Genomic DNA, 21000 nt, shown 5'->3' with positions numbered 1-21000 from the left:
ACCTGTTGACTTCAATTTCTTTTTTTTTTTAAAATATTTATTTATTATTATTATTTTTTAATTACATTAAAAAAAATATATGAGGTCCCATTCAACCCCACCGCCCCCGCCCCCCACTCCCCCTACAGCAACACTCTCTCCCATCATCGTGATACATCCATTGCACCTGGTAAGTTCATCTCTGAGCATCACTGCACCCCATAGTCAATGGTCCACATCATAGCCCAGACTCTCTCACGTTCCATCCAGTGGGCCCTGGGGGGATCTACAGTGTCCCGTAATTGTCCGTGAAGCACTATCCAGGACAACTCCACGTCCCGAAAACGCCTCCACATCTCATCTCTTCCTCCCGTTCCCCACACCCAGCAGCCCCCATGGCTACCGTTCCCACACCCATTTCACATTTCCTCTGTGGACATGACTTCAATTTCTTTGTTCCTGGTTACAAAATGCCTTCTTTATTTAAAAATATTGGGTTTTGTTGTAAGTTTCTTTTTCAAGTAGTTCCTTCATTTACCATCATTTAAACATGGAAATCAACCTTCTCTATTCCACCCCTTTCAAAATGCTGTTAAATATTGTGCTTTGCAGAGCAGGCAGAGAGCAGCCCATCTTTCAGGGATGATGTGAATTATAGTAAGAAGTAAGCTGGGCCCTGTAAGTAAATAAATAATCCCGTATCTGAAAGTTAATTCTTTTGGAAGATTAACTCTTATGAACTCTTGGATTCATATTTAGTTATGACTCTACTAAACTGAAGAAATTAGCATACCAAATAGCTGTGGCATTAAAAATTCAAATAACTCTGTTAAGTGTCTGATGAGCTCCCTGGGAGAAGCTTATACAACCACAGGTTCTGGTCTAATAATTGTAAAGTGGTAGCAAGATGCTAATGCTTTTATCACCATATCCCAGATTCTGAAGGAAAAAAGAGAACTGTGTTTACAGAAATGGTTCTATTCACTATTAACATTTGACCATAGCTGAAAAAGGCAATTCTGATTTAATGTGGTCCCTCATAAAGTACTGCAATTCTGAACCATTTTACTTCTAGTTACACAAAAAGAAGCAGCTGTAGTTTATTTTCTGCATGGATGCATGAAACGAGAAACTTTTGGGAGTTTCTTCAGTTCATTCAACACAGAGATGAATGTTGGCTCCAAATATAAAATAAAAGTGCAATTTGTAAAAATTCAGAATGACACATTTAGAAAGAAAATATAAAGCAAGAGTCATCTGGTTTTTCACAAACGGCATGCACATCCATACTTTTTGCCTAGATAAATTGATACTATAGAAACAAGAGTAAAAACCAGCACATATTCTATTCTGTTTCCGCGGAGTCAGGGGAGGGCTGTCTTACATGCTCACTGCCGTTTTAACAACCTGAGTTTCAGAGAAGTTCTCAGGCCAGGGTCAACACGTACCAATCATGCTCTGCCACCTTCAGAAGCGGCTCGGTGTCCACTGATCCACTGGCGTGTAAGGACCTGGCAGAATGCTATGTTCTCTGGGAGTTAACTCTGTGGGGCACTCAAGAGGGTTGATGTAATACCCAAATCTACCATTATAAACTGAGTTAAAAGCTTCAACTGCAAGTAGATGATTTGCTTCTTTAATGAAAATAAATAAAAGATTTCTAATTTCTCATCAGAAAAAGAGAGAAGGAAAGTACATATCAAGGGTGAAACTTGATGCCAGAGACCTTCCTTGGCAAGCTCTATGCAGTTGCTACTGCATCCTACTAGGCACACTGGCCCTTTCACTGACCCTCACAACAACTCTGGCAGATTTACTAGTGTATCCCTATTTGACAGAGGAAGAAACTGAGGGTCCAATAGGTTGATTAGCTCACGTAGGGTCCCAGAGCCAGCACGGACACAGGTCTGCTGAGTCCCCTACACTTTCCGATGGACCACCCTGGCCCTGAGCAGGGTCAGTAGCAGTGTGGGCCCATTCACACTCCCACACACAGTGATATAAAACTCGCCACTCTCATCTTCTCTCCCACAACCTGGGATGCCGGATCTTCCCCTCATTTGGCATGATCACATATGGAAAACCACTGCTGGCAAGAGGAAAGATAGGGGGCAAATGGCTACATCGGGGCCTGACGAGCAAATGATTTGCATTAGAGAAATGATACTGAACAGAGGAGATGCACTACTTACACACTCGCATGTGGCTTCTTTTTGGAAAAATCACAGGCAAGACCGAGATCTGATATCCTCACGTGCCCGTGTTCATCCAAGAGGATATTTGCCGGCTAAATAAACACAAAGAGAAGATGGTCTTCATGAGTCCCAAAACATCCCAGGGCCTCTGAGAACTTCTGCAAGTAGAGACACTTGATAGTCTATTCATTATTTTATCATATTAATAGTATGAACCTAAACACCAGGTCTTCTCACATCAAAGTTGGATGTGATGCTGAGAATATTTTTAATGTTAACTTTGAAAGGAAAGTGGTAATAACAGAGGAAAGGGATTCCACTTATTAGAAAATGAAGCCCAGGCAAGGTACCACTGGAGGGTCAAAACTGCACTTCATCAAAGGTAAAGCATTTCCTTTTCCCTGTACCAAGAACTGCAGTAAAGCCAGAATGAAGTGGCTCTCAATGATGGGCAGTGAGTCACAGGCATCTGGGCTTATATGGCCCAGAAGGACTTCTGAGAATGAGGCCATGGAAGGACAGAACAGAAAGGAATCCTGAAAGAATATACAAATACTTGATCTAAGAAATCAAAATATTCCACAGTGCCACACTAATCCTGATAATGTCATTTCTGTTTATTAGTGCATAATCAACATAGGGCCCTACCAAATGACCAAATATGATTTGACCACAACTCTGATGAAATGTATCCATTAAGATTAGATTTGGTCAGCATAATCATGAAAAACAAAGCTACTCTCCCCAATATACATTGAATTACAGACATCTTAATAATATTTTTCTGCTGGAGATCAACTATTGTTTTGCTCAAAATAAAAATAATGGCATGCTATTATAAAACTGAAGCATGAATAATCATGGTGACTGGAATTAAATTTGAATAGAAATTAAATAATGCCAGTGCCTACTAAATAGTTTAGAAAACAAAAACACAGCATAAAGATGATTAGAAACCAGTTATAGATTTAAATTAAAATGTATTATAATAGCACTTTATGGGCATTCAGCATGTAGTTTATTCTTCTGTAAAACTTGCAGGAGGAAATAAAATGTCATGTGCCAACCAATGTCTAATTTTCTAACTCACTAAAACATATTTTTTACTTTTGCAGCTCACATAAAAACTAAGGGAATAATTCTTTTTTTGGGGGGGAAATAATTATATTCATAAAAAACTTAATAATATTTAATACTTAAATATATTATACTTAAATATTATAAAGTTTTTTATGATTGCAAAGATACTTTGTAATATGCTCAAAAATAAAATAAAATTTTTTCGGATTCTTAGAAAGTAACCTTGAAAAGCTAACCACAACATCTTAGCTACTTAGAAAAAGGAACCCAAACTGAACATGTCAGTTGGGCACTGTGGGATCCCTCAAGAAGCCATCTAAAACAGAAGGCACACATAACCTCCTGGGATCTCTTGACCCTATTGGGAAATTGCCACTCCTGTCACTTTCCTTATTCTTATTTATATATTTGCATAAGCATGTCCATGGTTCTTTAGGGACCCTTTTATCTCTATCCTATATTCAGACTGTTGGCCATCACCACTAGCTGAGCCGTCATCCACAGACATACTGAGCAAGCTCCTGGCTCCCTCATTAATGTAGAATGCAGGACCTAACGCCATGGTCTGGAATAGCAAAAATACACGAGAGACCTACTTAATTGTTTCCAGGTCCAGTGAGCTTTTAAAGAGAACAAGAAAAGAATCTGAAGTATAGCAGTCTGGGGATATGTAGTTTGGATTCTAAAAGCTGATTCATGATTTTTAAGGGAATCTTAAAACAATGAGATGCACTAAGAGTGGCCTTTAAAAAGCAGAATCTTGCAGACTGATCAGCAGCTTCACCCTTCAATTACTCACCCTTTCTTCAGATACGTTTTGACTCAGCCTTTCTGGGTTTTGGATGACCAGCTCACAGGCCCCATAAAATGTATGTTCTTTTCCAGTTTATCTTTGAATATTCCCAATTCTAACACAAACAGCCACAGCTGAATCAGTGGCTTGGTGAACATGAACTGAACTACAACTAATTGTAAAACAGGCAACACTAAAAAATTCCTACCCTCCCGTTCACTAAGTAATCAATTAGGAATTTGGATTTAGTGTATGTGCTGCAGCAGGCACTATATTGGGCACTATGATTCCAATGATGATGAGGACGGACGCAGTGTAGAGAGAAGTCTAGAAGAAGAGACAATGACTCCTCCACCAGGACTGAGCTGAGGGCTAGAAGGAAAACGATAGGACACTGTGAAAGAGAAGGGCATGTCCAGAGGGCCATTACCCCAATGCCTACCACATGGGCTGAGAAAAAGGAACATTTGTGAACTCTCCTCACCTTCAAATCTCTGTAAACAACAAACCGATGATGCATGTGCTCCAGCCCCAGAATGATTTCAGCAGCATAAAACCGCATCTCCTTCTCAGAAAACACTCCATGTTGTGAAAGGTGATAGTGCAAATCGCCACCTGAAATCCAAGGTTCAGAATTAAATTCAAAGTGTGTTAGTTTAAAGAAAACAAAGTTCACTGTCATCCCACATAGTCAGAACACAATAAAAGAGGGTACATGCTATGCTTCTGCTTTGTTTAGCTTTGATTTCTGTCATTTGCAAAAACACTAAACATTATAGGGAAAATGTATCAACATAAGACAAACTTAAAATGCAACTGTAGTTGTGAAAATATAACAAAATAAATCTACCATTCTCAGGTGAATAACACAGCTCCCAATTACAGTACCACAGGGAGGGGTGAATTAGTTAATCTGCTTTGATTAATGAGCTTGTGTCTAATAACCCAATCAATCTACATATTAATCCAATACAGGGCTTAGCAACTGGCTGTTTGGACAGACAGAACCAATCATATAGATTGATAATTGCTAAAGCAAATATAATGAAGATCTAACTGGTAAACTCCAGGTGGTGTGTATTTGGGTATTCTCAGGAGAATGTTTCCAGTTTGGCTATATGTTTGAAATTTTTCATAATAAAGTGTTGGAGAAATGCCTCAAGTTAGAGAAACAGAATGCCACCACCAAAAGGTAAAGGAATGCTTTTTATAAGCTACAGGGGACAATGTCTCTATTGATCTGCAAATGCTAATGTGTGTCCAATTTTATTGCCCTTACTTTTACAAGTGTCTTCCCTTTCACAGACACACTCTCCCACATAGAAATTACATACATGCACATGTATATTGTTTGGCAAACGTTTAACCTGATAATCACCTCCAAACAAAAAAAAACCAAAAAACAGAAACAAAACAAAAGCCAATAATCACCAAAGAGAAGATAAATCAGATTTTTCCTCTCTCTTTTTCACTGAGGTATAACTCACAAAAACAAAGCACAACTTTTAAACGTACAGTCCAGTGACTGTTTACATATATATAACCACCTCCAGATCAAGACGTAAAAGATTTCCAGCATCCCAGAAGGTTCCACCATGCCCTTCCCATCAGAACCTCACCCCTTTGCAAATGTAACCCTATTCGGAGTGCTCTCAATACCAATTAGATTTGCCCATTTTTATAATCACACAAATAGGATCATATAGTATATATACTGCTGTGTCTGGCTTCTTCTGCTCATCAATTATGTCTGTGAAATTCCTTCATGTTGCTGGACAGATCAGACTTTACATCAAATAGTCAAAATATAAAACTTCAAATGAACTAGGTATTTGATTTATTGAATTGCATGCCTTTTAATTTTAGCCCATATTACTAAAGGTACTTTGAAGACATATATATGCACCACTTTCTAGTATTAGGAGAAACTACTTTTCTAGCTGAAATTCTTCTGGCATTCTCCAGGTCATCTTTTGTAGTTTTAAAGATGAATATACAGTACTGTAGATTAAGAAGGTATTGAAAATTGAACTAAAATCTACACTGACTCAAAGTCAGTCCTTCAAAGCTGCCTTTTAAAATATATTTCTATCTTTGGCTTTATGAGATATTTCATTTCTAAATATTGAGGGCCAGGAAACAAGCTAATTAAAGATCTAGTTGCATTCCAAAAAATCAACTTTTGCTATCAGTATTTTGTGAAATTCTTTTACAGAAAATGCAACTTCCTGGGAAGAGAATGGAAAGAGCCAGAGGGAAATCCCACTCGATACTTTTAACTGAATTTTCACTGGAAACTGAGGAGGAAAAGGTTTACCCAAACTCCAGGGGGGGGACCCAGTTATCTGAAAGACCCAACTGGCTAGTTTGCGTAGATTAACACAGGCTAAGATTAACACCAGGGCCAACTCTTTTCAATGAATCCAGACTTGCCGAGTTTCGCCTACCGTTCATCAGGTCCAGGATGAAGCAGAGTTTATCTGGAGTGTGGAAGGCATAGGTCATACAGACAATGAAAGGGCAATCCTAAGGTTAAAAAACACATGATTATAAGAGAAGCAAATGCTGTCCTGAAAAACACATCTATCACCAAACATTGTTATGGAATTTTTTTCCTATGCCACTGCCCTTTCATGAAACACAGATACCTATGTGCTCACTTTAATAATCAAAATAAAACGGACTTTGTCACATGATAAAATGCACAGAGACACAACATTAACAACTGGAGCAGATGAACTCTAAGGTCCTTGCTCACTAGGATGCGATCATGATTTTAATATACCCTTTTCAAAAGACTCAGATTCTACAGAAAAATATTACTTTCTTGTTCTTGTTTAAGATTTTTTTTTTTTAATTTATCACACACACACGCATGCCGCGGCTTGTTTGCTGTCTGCTCTCTGTGTCCATTCACTGTGTGTTCTTCTGTGTCTGCTTGTCCCTTTGTTGCATCATCTTGCTGCACCAGGTCTCCGCAGGCCGTCAGCTCTCTGCAGGCGTGGGTGTGGGTGTGGGCATGGGTGTGGGCTGTCAGCTCTCCGCAGGCTGTCCGGCCAGCCTGCCTTCACAAGGAGGCCCTGGGATGCGAACCCAGGGCCTCCCATATGGTAGACGGGAGCCCAATCGATTGAGCCACAGCCACTTCCCATCTTGTTATTCTTTTTATTGGTCTACAGTTTGGTTTTGACTAGTCAAATATTCATTTCAATCTCTGATTGTGAAGTTGGAAGAACCATATCACGGGGTGGGGATGTTTTCTGTTTTATGCTTTTGAAACACTGAGACTAAAAATGGAATTAAATTAGCTTTGGAAATGGAAAAATATACAATGGTGAAGGATTGAATAACTCAATTGTAAAGATGTAAAATTTCCCCTAATTAATCCACAAATTCCAAGCAATCTTAATTAAAATGAAATTGACATGCTGATTCTAAAATTTATATGGAAATGTAAACAGCCAAGAAAAGTTAAGATACTCTTAACGAAAACAAAACTGGCAAACTTATGGAGCCAGACAGTAAGGCCTATTGTAAGGCAGTAGTGTGTTATTAGTCTAAGGACTGACAAGTAAACGAACAGATCAGAACAGAGAATCCTGAAATAGACCCACACAAAAATGGTCACTTGATTTGTCATAAAGGTGACACAGGAAGCAGGAGGAAAGGATGGCCATTTTAATCAATGGGGCTAGGTCAACTGGATATCTATTGAATAAAACATGGACCATGACCCCTACCTCACACCATACACAAAAGTCAATTCAGCTAGTTGGAGATCTAACTGTGAAAGCTAAAAGAATAAAGCTTCTAGAAGAATGCAAAGGAGAGAATCTTCATGACTTTAGGGTATATAAAGAATTCTTAAACAGGCCACAAAAGCCCTAAACATAAAGAGAATTTTTAATAAACTGAACTAAACTAAAACTAAGAATTTCTATTCATCAGAAAACACCTTTAAGAGAGTAAAGAAGTAAGCCACAGAATGGGAGAGATATTTGCAATGCAAAACACACAAAGAGCTCATCTCTAGAATACATAAAGGACCATTGACCATGAGGTACAGCGGTGCTCAGAAATGTATTCACCAAACGCAATGAATGTCTCATGATGATGGAGGAAATTGTTGTTATGGGGGAAGGAGTGGGGTGAGGGGGGTGGGGGATATATGGGGACCTCATATTTTTTTGATGTAACATTAAAAAAATAAAGATAATTAAAATAAAATAAAATGGTTTAAAAAAAAGAACTCTTATAAATCAATAAAGACAAAAGCAAACAATTCAACAGAAAAACGGCAACAACAATAAAAACTTATACAGGGATTTTACAAAAGATAACCAATCAGATGGTCCATAAGCCTATGAATACATGTTCAACCTCAGTCATCACCCAAAGAAATGCAAATTAAAACCACAAAGGGCTGTAACTTAAACCCAGAATGGCTAAAATTAAGAAGACTGACAATATCAAGTGATGAAAATGTATGGAGTAACTGGAATTCCATATATGGCTGGTAGAAGTGTAAAATGGTACAACACATTAGCAAACTGTTTGGTGGTATCTTCTAAAGCTGAACATTTCATGCAAACCCTGTAGCCCAACAATTCTAATCTGAGGTACACAGCCACTGGCAAAACATACATATACATGTATGCACACACAACTGAACTAACATACACCAAGAAACTATACAAGAATGTTCAGAACAACATTATTCAAAATAACCCAAGCCAAAAACTAACCCAATGGTCTATCAAAAGTAGAATGGATAAAACTGTGGTATATTACAATGGAATACTAAAGAATAGTGGTTAGCAAATTTTTTTCTGTAAAGGGCTAAAAAGTTAATATTTTATACTTTCAGGCTACATGCAGGTTCTACTGTATATTCCTCTTTCTTTTATAATCCTTTAAAAGTGTGAAAAACATTCTTATAATAGTTCATGGGCTATACAAAAGAGGCCACAGGGCTGATATGGTCCACGGGCCCAGGTTACTTGCCCTGGTACAAGAATGAACTACTACTGCTTTGTGTAACAACAGAGATGAATCTGACAGGCAACACAGAGTGAGAGAAGTCAGGCAAAAGAAAGAGTACAGTACAGTTACAAAAGTTCAAGTATAGGCAAAACTAAATTAGTGTTAGAAATCTGGATCCACATCCTTGGCCTGGAGCTAGTGACAGCAAAGGGGCACAGGAAGCTTCTGGAGTCTGGTAACATTCTGTACCCCGATCTGGGTCCTGAATAATATGCATATGTGTTGTTTGAAAATTCGTCTTTGCTATGGGGTCCATAATTAGATCCATTAGGTTTTTTAAGATACCGTCCATACTTGCTATTCAACTGAAATATCTGCTTTCTTAACAGAAAGAGAATTATTAAATTCCAAAGGGAATTATTATATTTCAAGAGAATAATTGTAAGCAGAACTTGCATTGTGCAGACCTCTGTGTTGAGGAGATATTCATAAGTTTGAGTTAACACATTCTTATATACTAAAGACTCATAAATCTTCTGTTAGAAATTACTCCAGAATAAACCACATTTGTTTTGTGATGACCTAATTGCTCAGAGTTCTCTTGCGATGGGGCTAGTGTTTACTGATTTCAGCATTTATTTTGCCTTTCAGTCTTGGAAAGGAGCCATCCTCTCTCTATGCAAAGCTACACGGCCTCCCCAGTGGGCCTATACTACTTGGAACCAAAAAAGGTTTTGTCAGACCTCGCCATTAGCCTGTGAGGGTGACTGTCTCACTCTGCTTCACAGTTTGTGCCCTTCCTTATTGGGATTCCCCACATGCTCTTGTTCCCGATCTGATGAGTGACTCATCTGTACAGCAAAGAACTTAGTGGGCCTGAAACTTAGTCAAGCCAGGGTCTTTCCCAGCTTGAGTTGTCAACTGCACCCACTTCTCCAAGGTGACATGCAGATCTTGCAAGGGGTATCTCTAAATATGACAGTTTATGATCCTCCTAATGAAAGCCTTGAGAAAATGACAAAAGATCAAGGCATACTGAAGGTATTCTCTTATTAAGGTGGGACATGAATTTTAGATTTAAAATCAAAGGCTACCAGAATAGGAAGGGCTTTATTTTAAAAATCCACTAGCCCAACTTCTTTAATTTAAGGGCAAGGAAAAAGGTCCCTCAAAAAGAGAATTGATTTTCCTGAGGTCAGAAAGAAATTTGGTATTGAGCCAAGAGGCTAACCCCAAGTCTCCTGACCTTCTCCAGAGTTCTTGCTAGTTTACACTACTTATAAAGGCAAGGTTTCTATAGCATTGGAGAACAGAAGTTCTGCACCTTTACAGAATTCATTAGCCAACAATGCCTCATCTCTCAATGGCACTGAGCAGAAGAGATATTACATTAAGATGCATGTGGACTCAAGGACACGAAGAACTGAATACTGACCAACAGGAAAAAAACAGACAGCAATTTAATGAATGGTGTTGACCTAACTCCAAAGATAATTGTGTTTAAGAGATTCTGCCTTGATTACAAACCATGGGTAAATAACAGCTAGTGGATTTTTAGAGGCAGATCCTCAAGTAAAGCTCCTTTGAATTCCCATTGGTCCTGAGCAATATGGCTTGCACGTTGCAGGAACTCACAACCTGTGCTAGAAGGAATCTATGAAATATTTCCTTTAAAAAAATTTCTCATTAGAAACAATTTTTTCAAACTGTAAGGCTTATCACGCCATCCCCCTACTTAAAATACTTTATTTCCAACTGCTCTAAGATTTAAAAAATATCCTCTAAATTGGCCTAGAACATTCTTTATGGTCTGGTTTGTCATCCCCCCCTCCCCATTCCCCACTCCTACCCTCTCTCTCCAGTTTTATCTTCTGCTACTCACCCATCACTTCAACCCCATCTATGCTGGCCCTTCTTACAATTCCTCAAAACTTCCCTTCTCTGGATCAGGCATGTGCAGGCACCTCCATGCTACCTGACTCCAAGGAGCATATGTGAAAATACCCCACTCTGTTCAATGCTTTCCCAGCACTGTGTGCCTGTCTTTCACAGTGCCAATTACCCACACATTTCTGAGAATCCCTGCCTCTCATTCTATGCAGCTCCACAAAAGCAGAGACCAAAGTCAAGCTTTGGGATCCCTAGCTTAGAGCAGAGTGCCTGGTATAATCTAGGCACTCAAATACAGTTGGAGTGAATGAAAAACACTCAAACATGCATATTTCCTTTTAGGTTACCTTCCAAGAATTATAGAATACAACTAGGAACAGTATTTCCTACTGTTTATTAGGGAAGAAGCCTAGAATATTCAATTTGGAATTTTAAAAAAATTCCACTAAAAAGAAAACTATGATGAGTAGGGAACCATATTGATATACACTAATTTAAAGTTTACTTTAATGAGATAATTTTAAATTAAGAATTACTTAAAACTTATCAAAGTAGACTTTGAGTAACAAAAACAATTCCAAATGACTTTACTTCAACTTTCCTGGTTAAATCATGTATTTACAAGTTTAAAATTTTATACTTTTGGTATTTGAATAAAAAATATAAATAATTCTTAAATTAGTCTAAAATAGTTACCTGATATAACCCAAATTTTTTAAAAAATGTTTTTCCTTAAGGTTAGACCATAGAGGTACCATATATAAGTATTACCCCCTCACCTGAATAAAATCAACATAAAAATGCTATGTAAATACTGTACTTATTCCTTTCTAACACCAAAATTTTTATAGGCTTTCTTGAGAATAAATATCCAAGGCTTTGAGGTAGTCCATTAAAAATTAATATTTTAAGAAGCACTTAAACTCTGCAATAAGCGCACATCCAAATTTGAAATCCAAACATCCCTCAAAAACATTTCCAATAGAAAATAAAGCCAATGCCAAATCTTACTGATTCAAATACAGTATGCAGTTGCCATTCCAATCAGTTAAAAACCTGGCCACCCATGCAAGATAACTCTCATTTGAAATGCTTAATGTCCATATGGTAGAAGGTAGAAGCACATAATCCAGAAAGTATTTTTAGCTACGGTTTTCATTTGTTAGAGTTGAGCTAAAGTACAATAGTTTTTTGCTTTGATAGAAAATAACCCTTCTAGAACCACTTAAAACGAATGCTAGACAAATGTGAGCCATAGTACAACAAATACAGGTGATAAACTAAAATCATGTAACCTATAAAGTGACAGTAAGAAAGGAACACTGGCCAGGAGTCCAGAGACTTTGGGCGAGGAAATTAACCTCTTTAGGCCTCAGGTTCCTTGTTTCTAGATAAGAAGGATTCTTTAATTCACTGTTAAAAACTGATTCTTTCAAATCCTTGGTAAAGATGACCTTATTTGGCACTCAGCTATGCTCTTCAGAAGCTCCCACTTATCTCACTGTTTATAAACCTTCCTGGTTTCAGTGATAACATTAAATCTGTAGGTGAGTTAAATTCCCACCCTCCTCTCCTGCCTTTCCTTCTATATAGTGACTTCCAGAAGATACTATATATGAGAAGGCCGTATGACACAGTATGCACACACACACACACACACACAGGTTCTGGAATGGGTGGGCTTTTTCCAGATGTGCCTTTGACATCTGTGCAAATAAATAAAAACCAAGGTTTTGAGCCTGGGTAATACCCCTAACAAAAAAGAACTAAGAATGGGAAACTGCTTTGCAAGTACAGGCCATGCAGGGCAAAGGCTTGCTGTTAGGTGCTACAGTGGGACACGCAAGTAAAATGGAAATGCAGGGCTGCAAACATAAATGACCAAAGTCCATGGTAGGTAAAAAGCAGAAAGTGCTGGGAAGAAAATAAAGTCACCTCCAAACGAAATGCTAACCACGGACAACCCTGAAGAGACAATTCAGACTGGACTAACCCAAGGGGTTTCCCCTTGATTTGCATGTGAGTTGCAGGGGCTGATTTTCTCTTCCTTTTCCTCTCTGGGTTAGTCCTTTGTCTCAGTTGTATAGTGAATTCTCAATGACATTCAAGTGGTTATTTTTGTGTTAGGATTATTTTCTGCCACCTCTGCTCCCCAGGCCAGTTGAGTTGCAAAGTTCCAAGAGCAGAGCGAAGGAGGAAGACACAAGAGAGCAGCAAAGTTATGAGCGTGCGTCATGGAGCGTGAAAACACTTTTCTAATTTCCAAGTTCAAAAAGAAGTAATATTTAAAATAGACAATATCAACTCTGCAGTGCAGTTCCCTTCTACAGATTCCAAACTACCCAAGAACTGGCTAGCCAATAAAAAGCTGGCAAAAAAGTCTATGTTTTAAATAAATTGTCCTGCTATAACACAAATAAGGAAACAAAAGCAAAGTTCAAAATTGAATACTTACTCCTGTACTGACAAGGGACAACATAATCCTTTCATTTAAGGCTAATGTTTCTCCTTGTTTCATCTTGATCCTCTTCTTATCTAAGCATTTCATTGCATACCTAGAAACAGAAATATTATTGAAAAATCTATACTGCAATTATATCTAGACTGATTTAAACAATACACATAAGACTGGAGAATGTTTATAAAGATTCAGGCAATGCTTTTTAATCTTTTAATTTTTTATTTTTTTTATTGGAGATATTGATGGTTTACAGAAAAATCTTGCAGAAAATACAGATTTCCCATACACATCCCCCTTACACACATAGTTCTCCCTATCATTAACGCTTGTCATTAGTGTGGTACCTTTCTTACAACTGATGAAACAGTATTATTATAACTATACTTTTAACTGTAGTTCAGAGTTTACATTAGAGTTCACTGCATGTGTTGTATAGTTCTATGCTATTTATTTATTTATTTTTATTTACCCCCCCCCCCCCCCCCGGCTTTTTGCTTGCTGTCTGCTCTGTGTCTATTCGCTGGGCATTCTTCTGTCTGTATTTTATTTTTTCTTTATTCTACCCACCCTCACGGCTTGCTTGTTGTCTGGACTCTGTGCCCATTCGCTGTGAGCTCTTCTGTGTTTTTCGCTTGTCTCCCTTCTTCCTGCGTCACCTTGCTGAGTCAGCTCTCCACGGCATTTGGAGGCCAGCGGCACTCTGGCACTTTTGCAGGTCGGCAGCACTCCGCAGCGTGCGGGCGAGCCTGCCTTCACAAGGAAGCAGGGAGGTGAAGCCAGGGCCTCCCATATGGTAGATGGAAGCCCAAATGATTGAGCCACAGCCGCTTTCCTACGCTATTTATTTTTAATTTCTATTCTACTAACATATATAAATTCTAAAATTCCCCCTTTTAACCAATTCAAATATATTAATGCAGTGCTGTGTTTACATTCGCATTGTGTTTGTGTGACCATAAATTCTAAGTTGATGAACTACTTCACATAGCTCTGGTAATGCAATATAGACAATCATCGTATTGCAGTAGGACACAGAAAATCAATTATTTCTTATTGATCATAATGGATAATGTCATGAGTTTTATCAAAACAGATATTAATGTTCCAATCTGAAACTTTTATATACTTTTCAGGAGTTCTTATAACAAATCAATTGACAAGACATTAATCTGCTTAATATGGAAAGTACATGAGGTGATATAGTCTTTAAATACTTCATTTTTTTATGATGAAGAATTTTTTTAAATGCTTCACATCACTTATCATCACTCTCTACCAAGGTGGTTTTGAAAAGCACCTTTAAATTGCAAATCAGACAAAAAAGAGCCTACACAAGTCTTGAGCCACTGGGTGAGCAAGCCCATTCTCAGGCTTCTGTGTGGAAGGCAGCAGAGAGCTACTTGAAAAGGCTGCTGAGGGGGAAACGGACTTGGCCCAGTGGTTAGGGCGTCCGTCTACAACATGGGAGGTCTGCAGTTCAAACCCCGGGCCTCCTTGACCCATGTGGAGCTGGCCCACACGCAGTGCTGATGCGCGCAAGGAGTGCCCTGCCACGCAGGGATGTCCCCCGCGTAGGGGAGCCCCACGCGCAAGGAGTGCACCCCGTAAGGAGAGCCGCCCAGCGCGAAAGAAAGTGCAGCCTGCCCAGGAATGGCGCCGCACACACTTCCCGTGCCGCTGATGACAACAGAAGCGGACAAAGAAACAAGATGCAGCAAACAGACACAGAGAACAGACAACCGGGGAAGGGGGGATTTAAATAAATAAATAAAAATCTTTAAAAAAAAAAAAAAAAGGCTGCTGAGGGTGTAAGGGGCAGTTCATTACAGGGTTTGTGGGGCCAACACAGGTATAAATGGTGACCTGGAGACTGGAGAGAACACAAGTGAGGATTCACAGGAGTTGAGGTGGTTACTTCCTAGCTATGTGACTGGATAAGCATCTACCCTTAATCTATAAAAGAGAAGACTATCAGCCACAAACTTGCTGTTTTTGAGAGTTAAGTGAAATATTAAATATGTAAAGTGATAAATACATGTTTATGTACTACATCATGTATGGCAGTTTGAAAGTATTTTATGAATCCCAAAAAGAAATATTATGTTTGTAAACTAATCTATTCCTCTGGGTGTGATTCCCTTTATTGCATTAAATCCAGTTGAAGGTTTGTTTGTTTTTTTCCTTTTTATTTATTTATTTTTTTAATTCATTTTTTAAAATATTACATTCAAAAAATATGAGGTCTCCATGTATCCCCCACGCCCCTCACCCCACTACTCCCCCCCAGCAACATTCTCCTCCATCATCATGACACATTCATTGCATTTGGTGAATACATCTCTGAGCATCGCTGCACCTCATGGTCAATGGTCCACATCATAGCCCACACTCTCCCACGTTCCATCCAGCGGGCCATGGGAGGACATACAATGTCCGGTAATTGTCCCTGCAGCACCACCCAGGACAACTCCAAGTCCCAAAAAGGCCTCCACATCTCATCTCCTCCTCCCACTCCCCACGCCCAGAAGCCACCATGGCCACTTTCTCCACACCAATGCCACATTTTCTTCGATTACTAACCACAATAGTTCATGAATAGAATATCAGTAAGTCCACTCTAATCCATATTCTATTCCTCCATCCTGTGGACCTTGGATTGGTTGTATCCATTCCACATCTATGTCAAGAGGGGGCTTAGATTCCACATGGATGCTGGATGCAATCCTCCTACTTTCAGTTGTAGGCACTCTTGGCTCCATGGTGTGGTGGTTGACATTCTTCAACTCCATGTTAGCTGAGTGGGGTAAGTCCAATAAACCAGAGTGTAGGAGCTAAAGTCTGTTGAGGCTCAGGACCTGGCTATCATATGGTCAGTCCAGAGATTCAGATCCCCTGGGTATATCTTAAACCCCAGCACCAACTATAATTCTGGTAAAGTAACAGGAAAGGCTTGTGAACAGTTGAGGGGTCTTTGATTAGATTACTTGATAAGATTGATTTAGGGCTTTTAATTGGACTACATCTGTGAGGTGTGACTCAGGTCAAGTCTCTATCCCCTTGCTGGGTCTGATATAAACAGAAACACAGAGAGACTCAGACACAGGAAAAAGGGAACTGCCAGGTATGATTCTGCAATGTGAGAGAAAAGATGCCAGCTATGCCCACATCCAAGCTGCAAAAAGAAAAGCCCTAAGAGAGAAGCCCTATGCCTGGTTGCTCACAGCTGAGTTCCAAGAGACAGTAGACTCTGGAGGGCAAGGCTGAAACCTCAGCAGAGATCAGTGGCCATCTACTTCATCATGTGGCAACATGTTGGGATCAATAGTAGCTGACCTTGGCGAGAAAGTTTCTCTGCTGATGCCTTGATTTAGAAATTTTATGGTCTTGGAAGTATAAACTTTTACCCCCCAAATAAATCCCCATTATAAAAGCCAACAGATTTTTGGTACTTTGCATTGGCAGCCCTTTGGCCAACTAAAGTATCATGGGACACACTTATATTCTAAATATCTCCACAAGCTGCAAAGATGAAGCAGAACTAACAAAATTGGTGAAATGTAGTAAGCTACAAATAAAAAGTCCACTGTGAAAGTACAGAACGGGGAGGAGACCAGGGATGTGGAGAACTCTATGTTTAAGTATACTCTTATTTATTTGTACTTAATATGTCCTAGAAACTGCAACACAGGTACTTTTATTATCCCTATTTTACAGACAAGGAAACAAGAGCACCAAGAGATCACACATTGTCCAAGCCAAAGGTGCTGAAGCTGAGCTCTGACCTAGCCAGTCCAAGCCCAAGACCCACGTTCCTGAATATCAGACTACACATCCTGGGCATGACCCCAGACTTCAAACACCTGGTTTCGGGCACTGGGTTTACCCTACAGAGGGTCCCAAATCAGAGAAGAGACCAGTGGGCATAAATTAGTGAAGGGACATTTCCACCCCTAAACAATAAAGAGCATGCCAACTACTAGACCTGTCTAAAATGGAATGGACTACTTGGCAAAGCAGTCAGTGTCCAGGCAAATGCTAGGTGATGACCTGTAGGCAATGCTAGGGTAGCAGCTGGAGAAGACACTGAATTAGGAAATTCCAAACATTCCTTCTTATACTGACTCCATTGTTTTATAAACTGAGCTCCATATACTATTCTAACTTGCCCACTCTTCTAACATTACTGTCACTAAGTCAAACTTATAGTTCTGGGTCCATCAAGTCCTAATTTTCCTTTCTCTTTTGGTTTCAGAAATGTGTTCACTTAGGGAGAAGAAGTAAGAAAACCGCTTCTTAAATATATATTTTTAAATTCCCACACACTTTTGAACTCCACCATTCACTTTCTGGAATACTCTAATGCTTGGCTCAAGAGCACTTAATTAACTCACATCAACCTCCTATAAGAAAAGTTACCCAATGGGCGACTGAGTCTTACAACTGTCATCAGCACGGCTTTTTCCTTACCCACATGTAATCTCCTGATCTATGAAACTGACATCTACTGAAATGCTGTCAACCCAAACTGTAAATACTAAGTCACATTTGACTTGATTAAGGGAGACAAGCCATTATATAGAAAAGAATATCACTCTTCTGCAAAGTAAAGAATTCAGTGCAGTATGAGCTGACTGGGTTGTCAGGAATGAATTCTTGCTGGATCTCTGCATCCTCTCCCACAACCTGAACCATGGTGGACACTCAATACATTATTATTGTTTAACTTGTCATTTTGCCCTAAGAAGTAAAGGGCCTAGCTTATTCTCATTTACCATGCTTAACAAAATATATTTTATTTCTTTCTGAGAAATAAATCTGGATCACAGGCTTCCAATATTTCTATGTAGGGACTGCCTTTTGACACAGACATAAAATCCTCTTTCCAGTAAAACTTATTAGCATAGAAAGCTTACATTTTTCCAGTGTCTGCTTTTCTGCAACCATATACTTCACCAAATCCTCCTCGCCCAATAATCCTATGTACACTGAAATCATTCATGGTCAACTGTGAATTCAAAACACAAAATGAAAACATGAAATTGCATAAAAGTTAAGTTTATAGAAATATTTTTTCAAGCAAAACTAAATACAGTTATTAAAATACAATTCTGATGTAGGGATCTACCCTTTCCACAACTGATTCTTCAAGCTGAAAGATTAGATGTACGAGAATGGCAAGACTTGCTCTAACCTTCTTCTGCTCCATCGCCACGGTAAATGAGGCACAAAACCAAAGTGATGGGAAGATGAGAGTGTGAGAACCAAATTAGATTGTTTTTCCAGTCTCATAAATTTAAGATTACTAAATGCATACATGGAAGATGAGTGTGAAATTTCTAATGAAAAATTAAAAACAACTTCAGCTACTCTGAAGTCTAAGGTTTGGGATCATTCCAACATTTCCCAGAACTGACATGGTAGAAAAACATGACTCTATGTCAAAGCATCTATGTTTTCCTAACAGTGGGCCATATGATCAGAAAACCTGACAGATGCAGGCCATGTGAATTTTTTATTGATAACATCAGTGAATCAAGAAGACTCATGCTGGGGATGTGAGCATGAAATAAGACTAATATGAGTAAAGCATATAAAAAGATTTATTCATAAGCACTTTCCTTTTGCCAATAATATCTCAGTACTGCTCTGCTTCCTAAGTGATTTTAATAGCATTAAGTGAAACCTACCTATATGGTAAAAGGCCACCAACCATACCAAATGCCTACTAATTTATGTGTCCTGGCAAATTAAGGGTCATATTCTTCAAACGGTCTTCCCCATCCCTCCAAACAATGCTTAAAATGTCATCTCCACATCCTATTAGCAGGCATTTAGTCCTCATACTTCATGGATGATGCCCAAAGCCCACCAGCACGTGGCATCTGCTGTAGCAGCAGAAGCATAAGAAAGATCTGGAGCAGATATAAGATATAATGTATGTTATTGCTTCTTGCTTCTTCTAAATCCTGCCAGGAAATCTGATAGGAAAGGGATGCTAAAGAGATTTCTCTTTTGGCACTACCAGTCAAGTAAAAAACTCAAAAAGAAAATCCAGTTGATTATTTCTTCTGCCCAATTATAAGTCTATGAAGGAAAAATGTGGAAGAGAAGCTAAAATAGACTATAAAAAGAACTGTGCATTCTAAAAATGAAGTGAAGATTATGCCCTAGAATTACTGACATTAAAAGCTAAAAGACAGAAAGCTACAGGCTATTCGTGTTAGAGAGTGGCCTGTATTTGAGGATGGCTTTTTTAAATTCTCAAAATAATATAAAACAAGATAAAAACCTTTGCCTAGTAAAAGACATCATCATTTTTATTATATGACTTCCATCTAATAAGAAAAAGAGGAATTTTACCTGGACAGCAAAAGACAAGAACATATTAAATCATACTAAACAGAAGACCTGTATTTTTACTATTAATACTATTTACCTTAAATGGTCAATTACTGCTTAAAATGTCTTAAATATATATTTATTTATATATAAGCACATTCTTACATGAATGCAAAAAAAAAGAATTAAAAGTCAAATTATTTGTAATTGGTGTGGAAGGATGAATTTTTAATCCATAAGGATGAATTTTTAATCCATAAGGCTGTAAGGATGACATCTGTTTAGGCAGTATACTCTCCCTTGGGATCACTCTCCAGAATAAAGTATTTTCTCACGAGGTTATGCCAGAGGGAGTTTTTATTTTAAAAACAAAACAAAACAAAAAGATACTTACATGGATATTTAGTTCTACGTTTTTCCACTGACAAAATCTAGTGAACTTGTCACTAAAAAAGAATATGAATAATTATTGAAAAGTTACATATCATATTAACTGGATTTATAGAGCAACATTATAAGATAAACTAGAATTGTATTCCTGTACTGGTTCTCAAATAGAGTAAGTTTTCTTAAATATTTTTCCAAAAAAAAAAAAAAAAATCACTAGTATTCACAGCTCTGTTTTGTGATTCAATCAAAGATTTCATGTTTCTCCTTTGATTGTCATATGCTCTGGTAACATTTTTTTTCCACAGCAGGACTGTCCAATAGATAACATGAACCAAATACATATTTAAATAATAATATATTTTATTTAACCAAATATATCAATATGTAATCAATATTATTGAGAAATGCTACATTCTTATTTTTATATTAAGTCTTCAAAATTTGGTGTGTATTTTACACTTAGAGAGCATCTCACTTTAAGCACCCAATAGTTACATATGGCTAGTGGCTACCTTACCGTACTGAGTAGTGCAGATCTAAATGGCAAAAAAACTAACATCTACTACTAACCATAAGGAAAGTAGCAAACACTTAAATAGGGCTTACCATGTATCAGGTGCTGCTCATTTAATCTTCCCAACAACTATTGTAATACTGTAATGCCCATTTTACATCTGAGAAGAATGAAGCATCAAAAAGGTAAGTGCTGCCCAAGGAGCCAATGTGGGAATGGATAGAGTCAGGATTTGAACCCAGACCAACAGGCTTCAGAGTGACCTCTTCATTGCTACTCAGTATTGCCTCTCAAAGATGCAAATAGTGTAGGAGGAAAACTCAGACTAGAATTAGAAGGTCCACTAATTCCTACTGCACTGATATGCTCCCACAAT

At 38.4% G+C, this 21000-nt stretch overlaps 1 protein-coding gene across 1 annotated transcript in view; it reads right to left on the bottom strand.

Annotated features, from left to right (window-relative positions):
* GRK3 (G protein-coupled receptor kinase 3) overlaps window positions 1–21000 on the bottom strand; it is a 152508-nt gene that overhangs the window by 36863 nt on the left and 94645 nt on the right. The window contains exons 7-12 of the mRNA XM_058281566.1: window positions 20115–20166; window positions 18295–18386; window positions 13376–13475; window positions 6495–6573; window positions 4532–4662; window positions 2172–2266 (exon numbers count right to left, since the gene is read on the bottom strand). Coding sequence (XP_058137549.1) covers window positions 2172–2266; window positions 4532–4662; window positions 6495–6573; window positions 13376–13475; window positions 18295–18386; window positions 20115–20166 — 549 coding nt within the window. The remainder of the gene's footprint in view (window positions 1–2171; window positions 2267–4531; window positions 4663–6494; window positions 6574–13375; window positions 13476–18294; window positions 18387–20114; window positions 20167–21000) is intronic.

Source organism: Dasypus novemcinctus, chromosome 19, assembly GCF_030445035.2.
Source record: "Dasypus novemcinctus isolate mDasNov1 chromosome 19, mDasNov1.1.hap2, whole genome shotgun sequence".
Lineage (NCBI taxonomy): Eukaryota > Metazoa > Chordata > Mammalia > Cingulata > Dasypodidae > Dasypus > Dasypus novemcinctus.
This window is presented reverse-complemented; position numbering and strand designations above follow the sequence as displayed.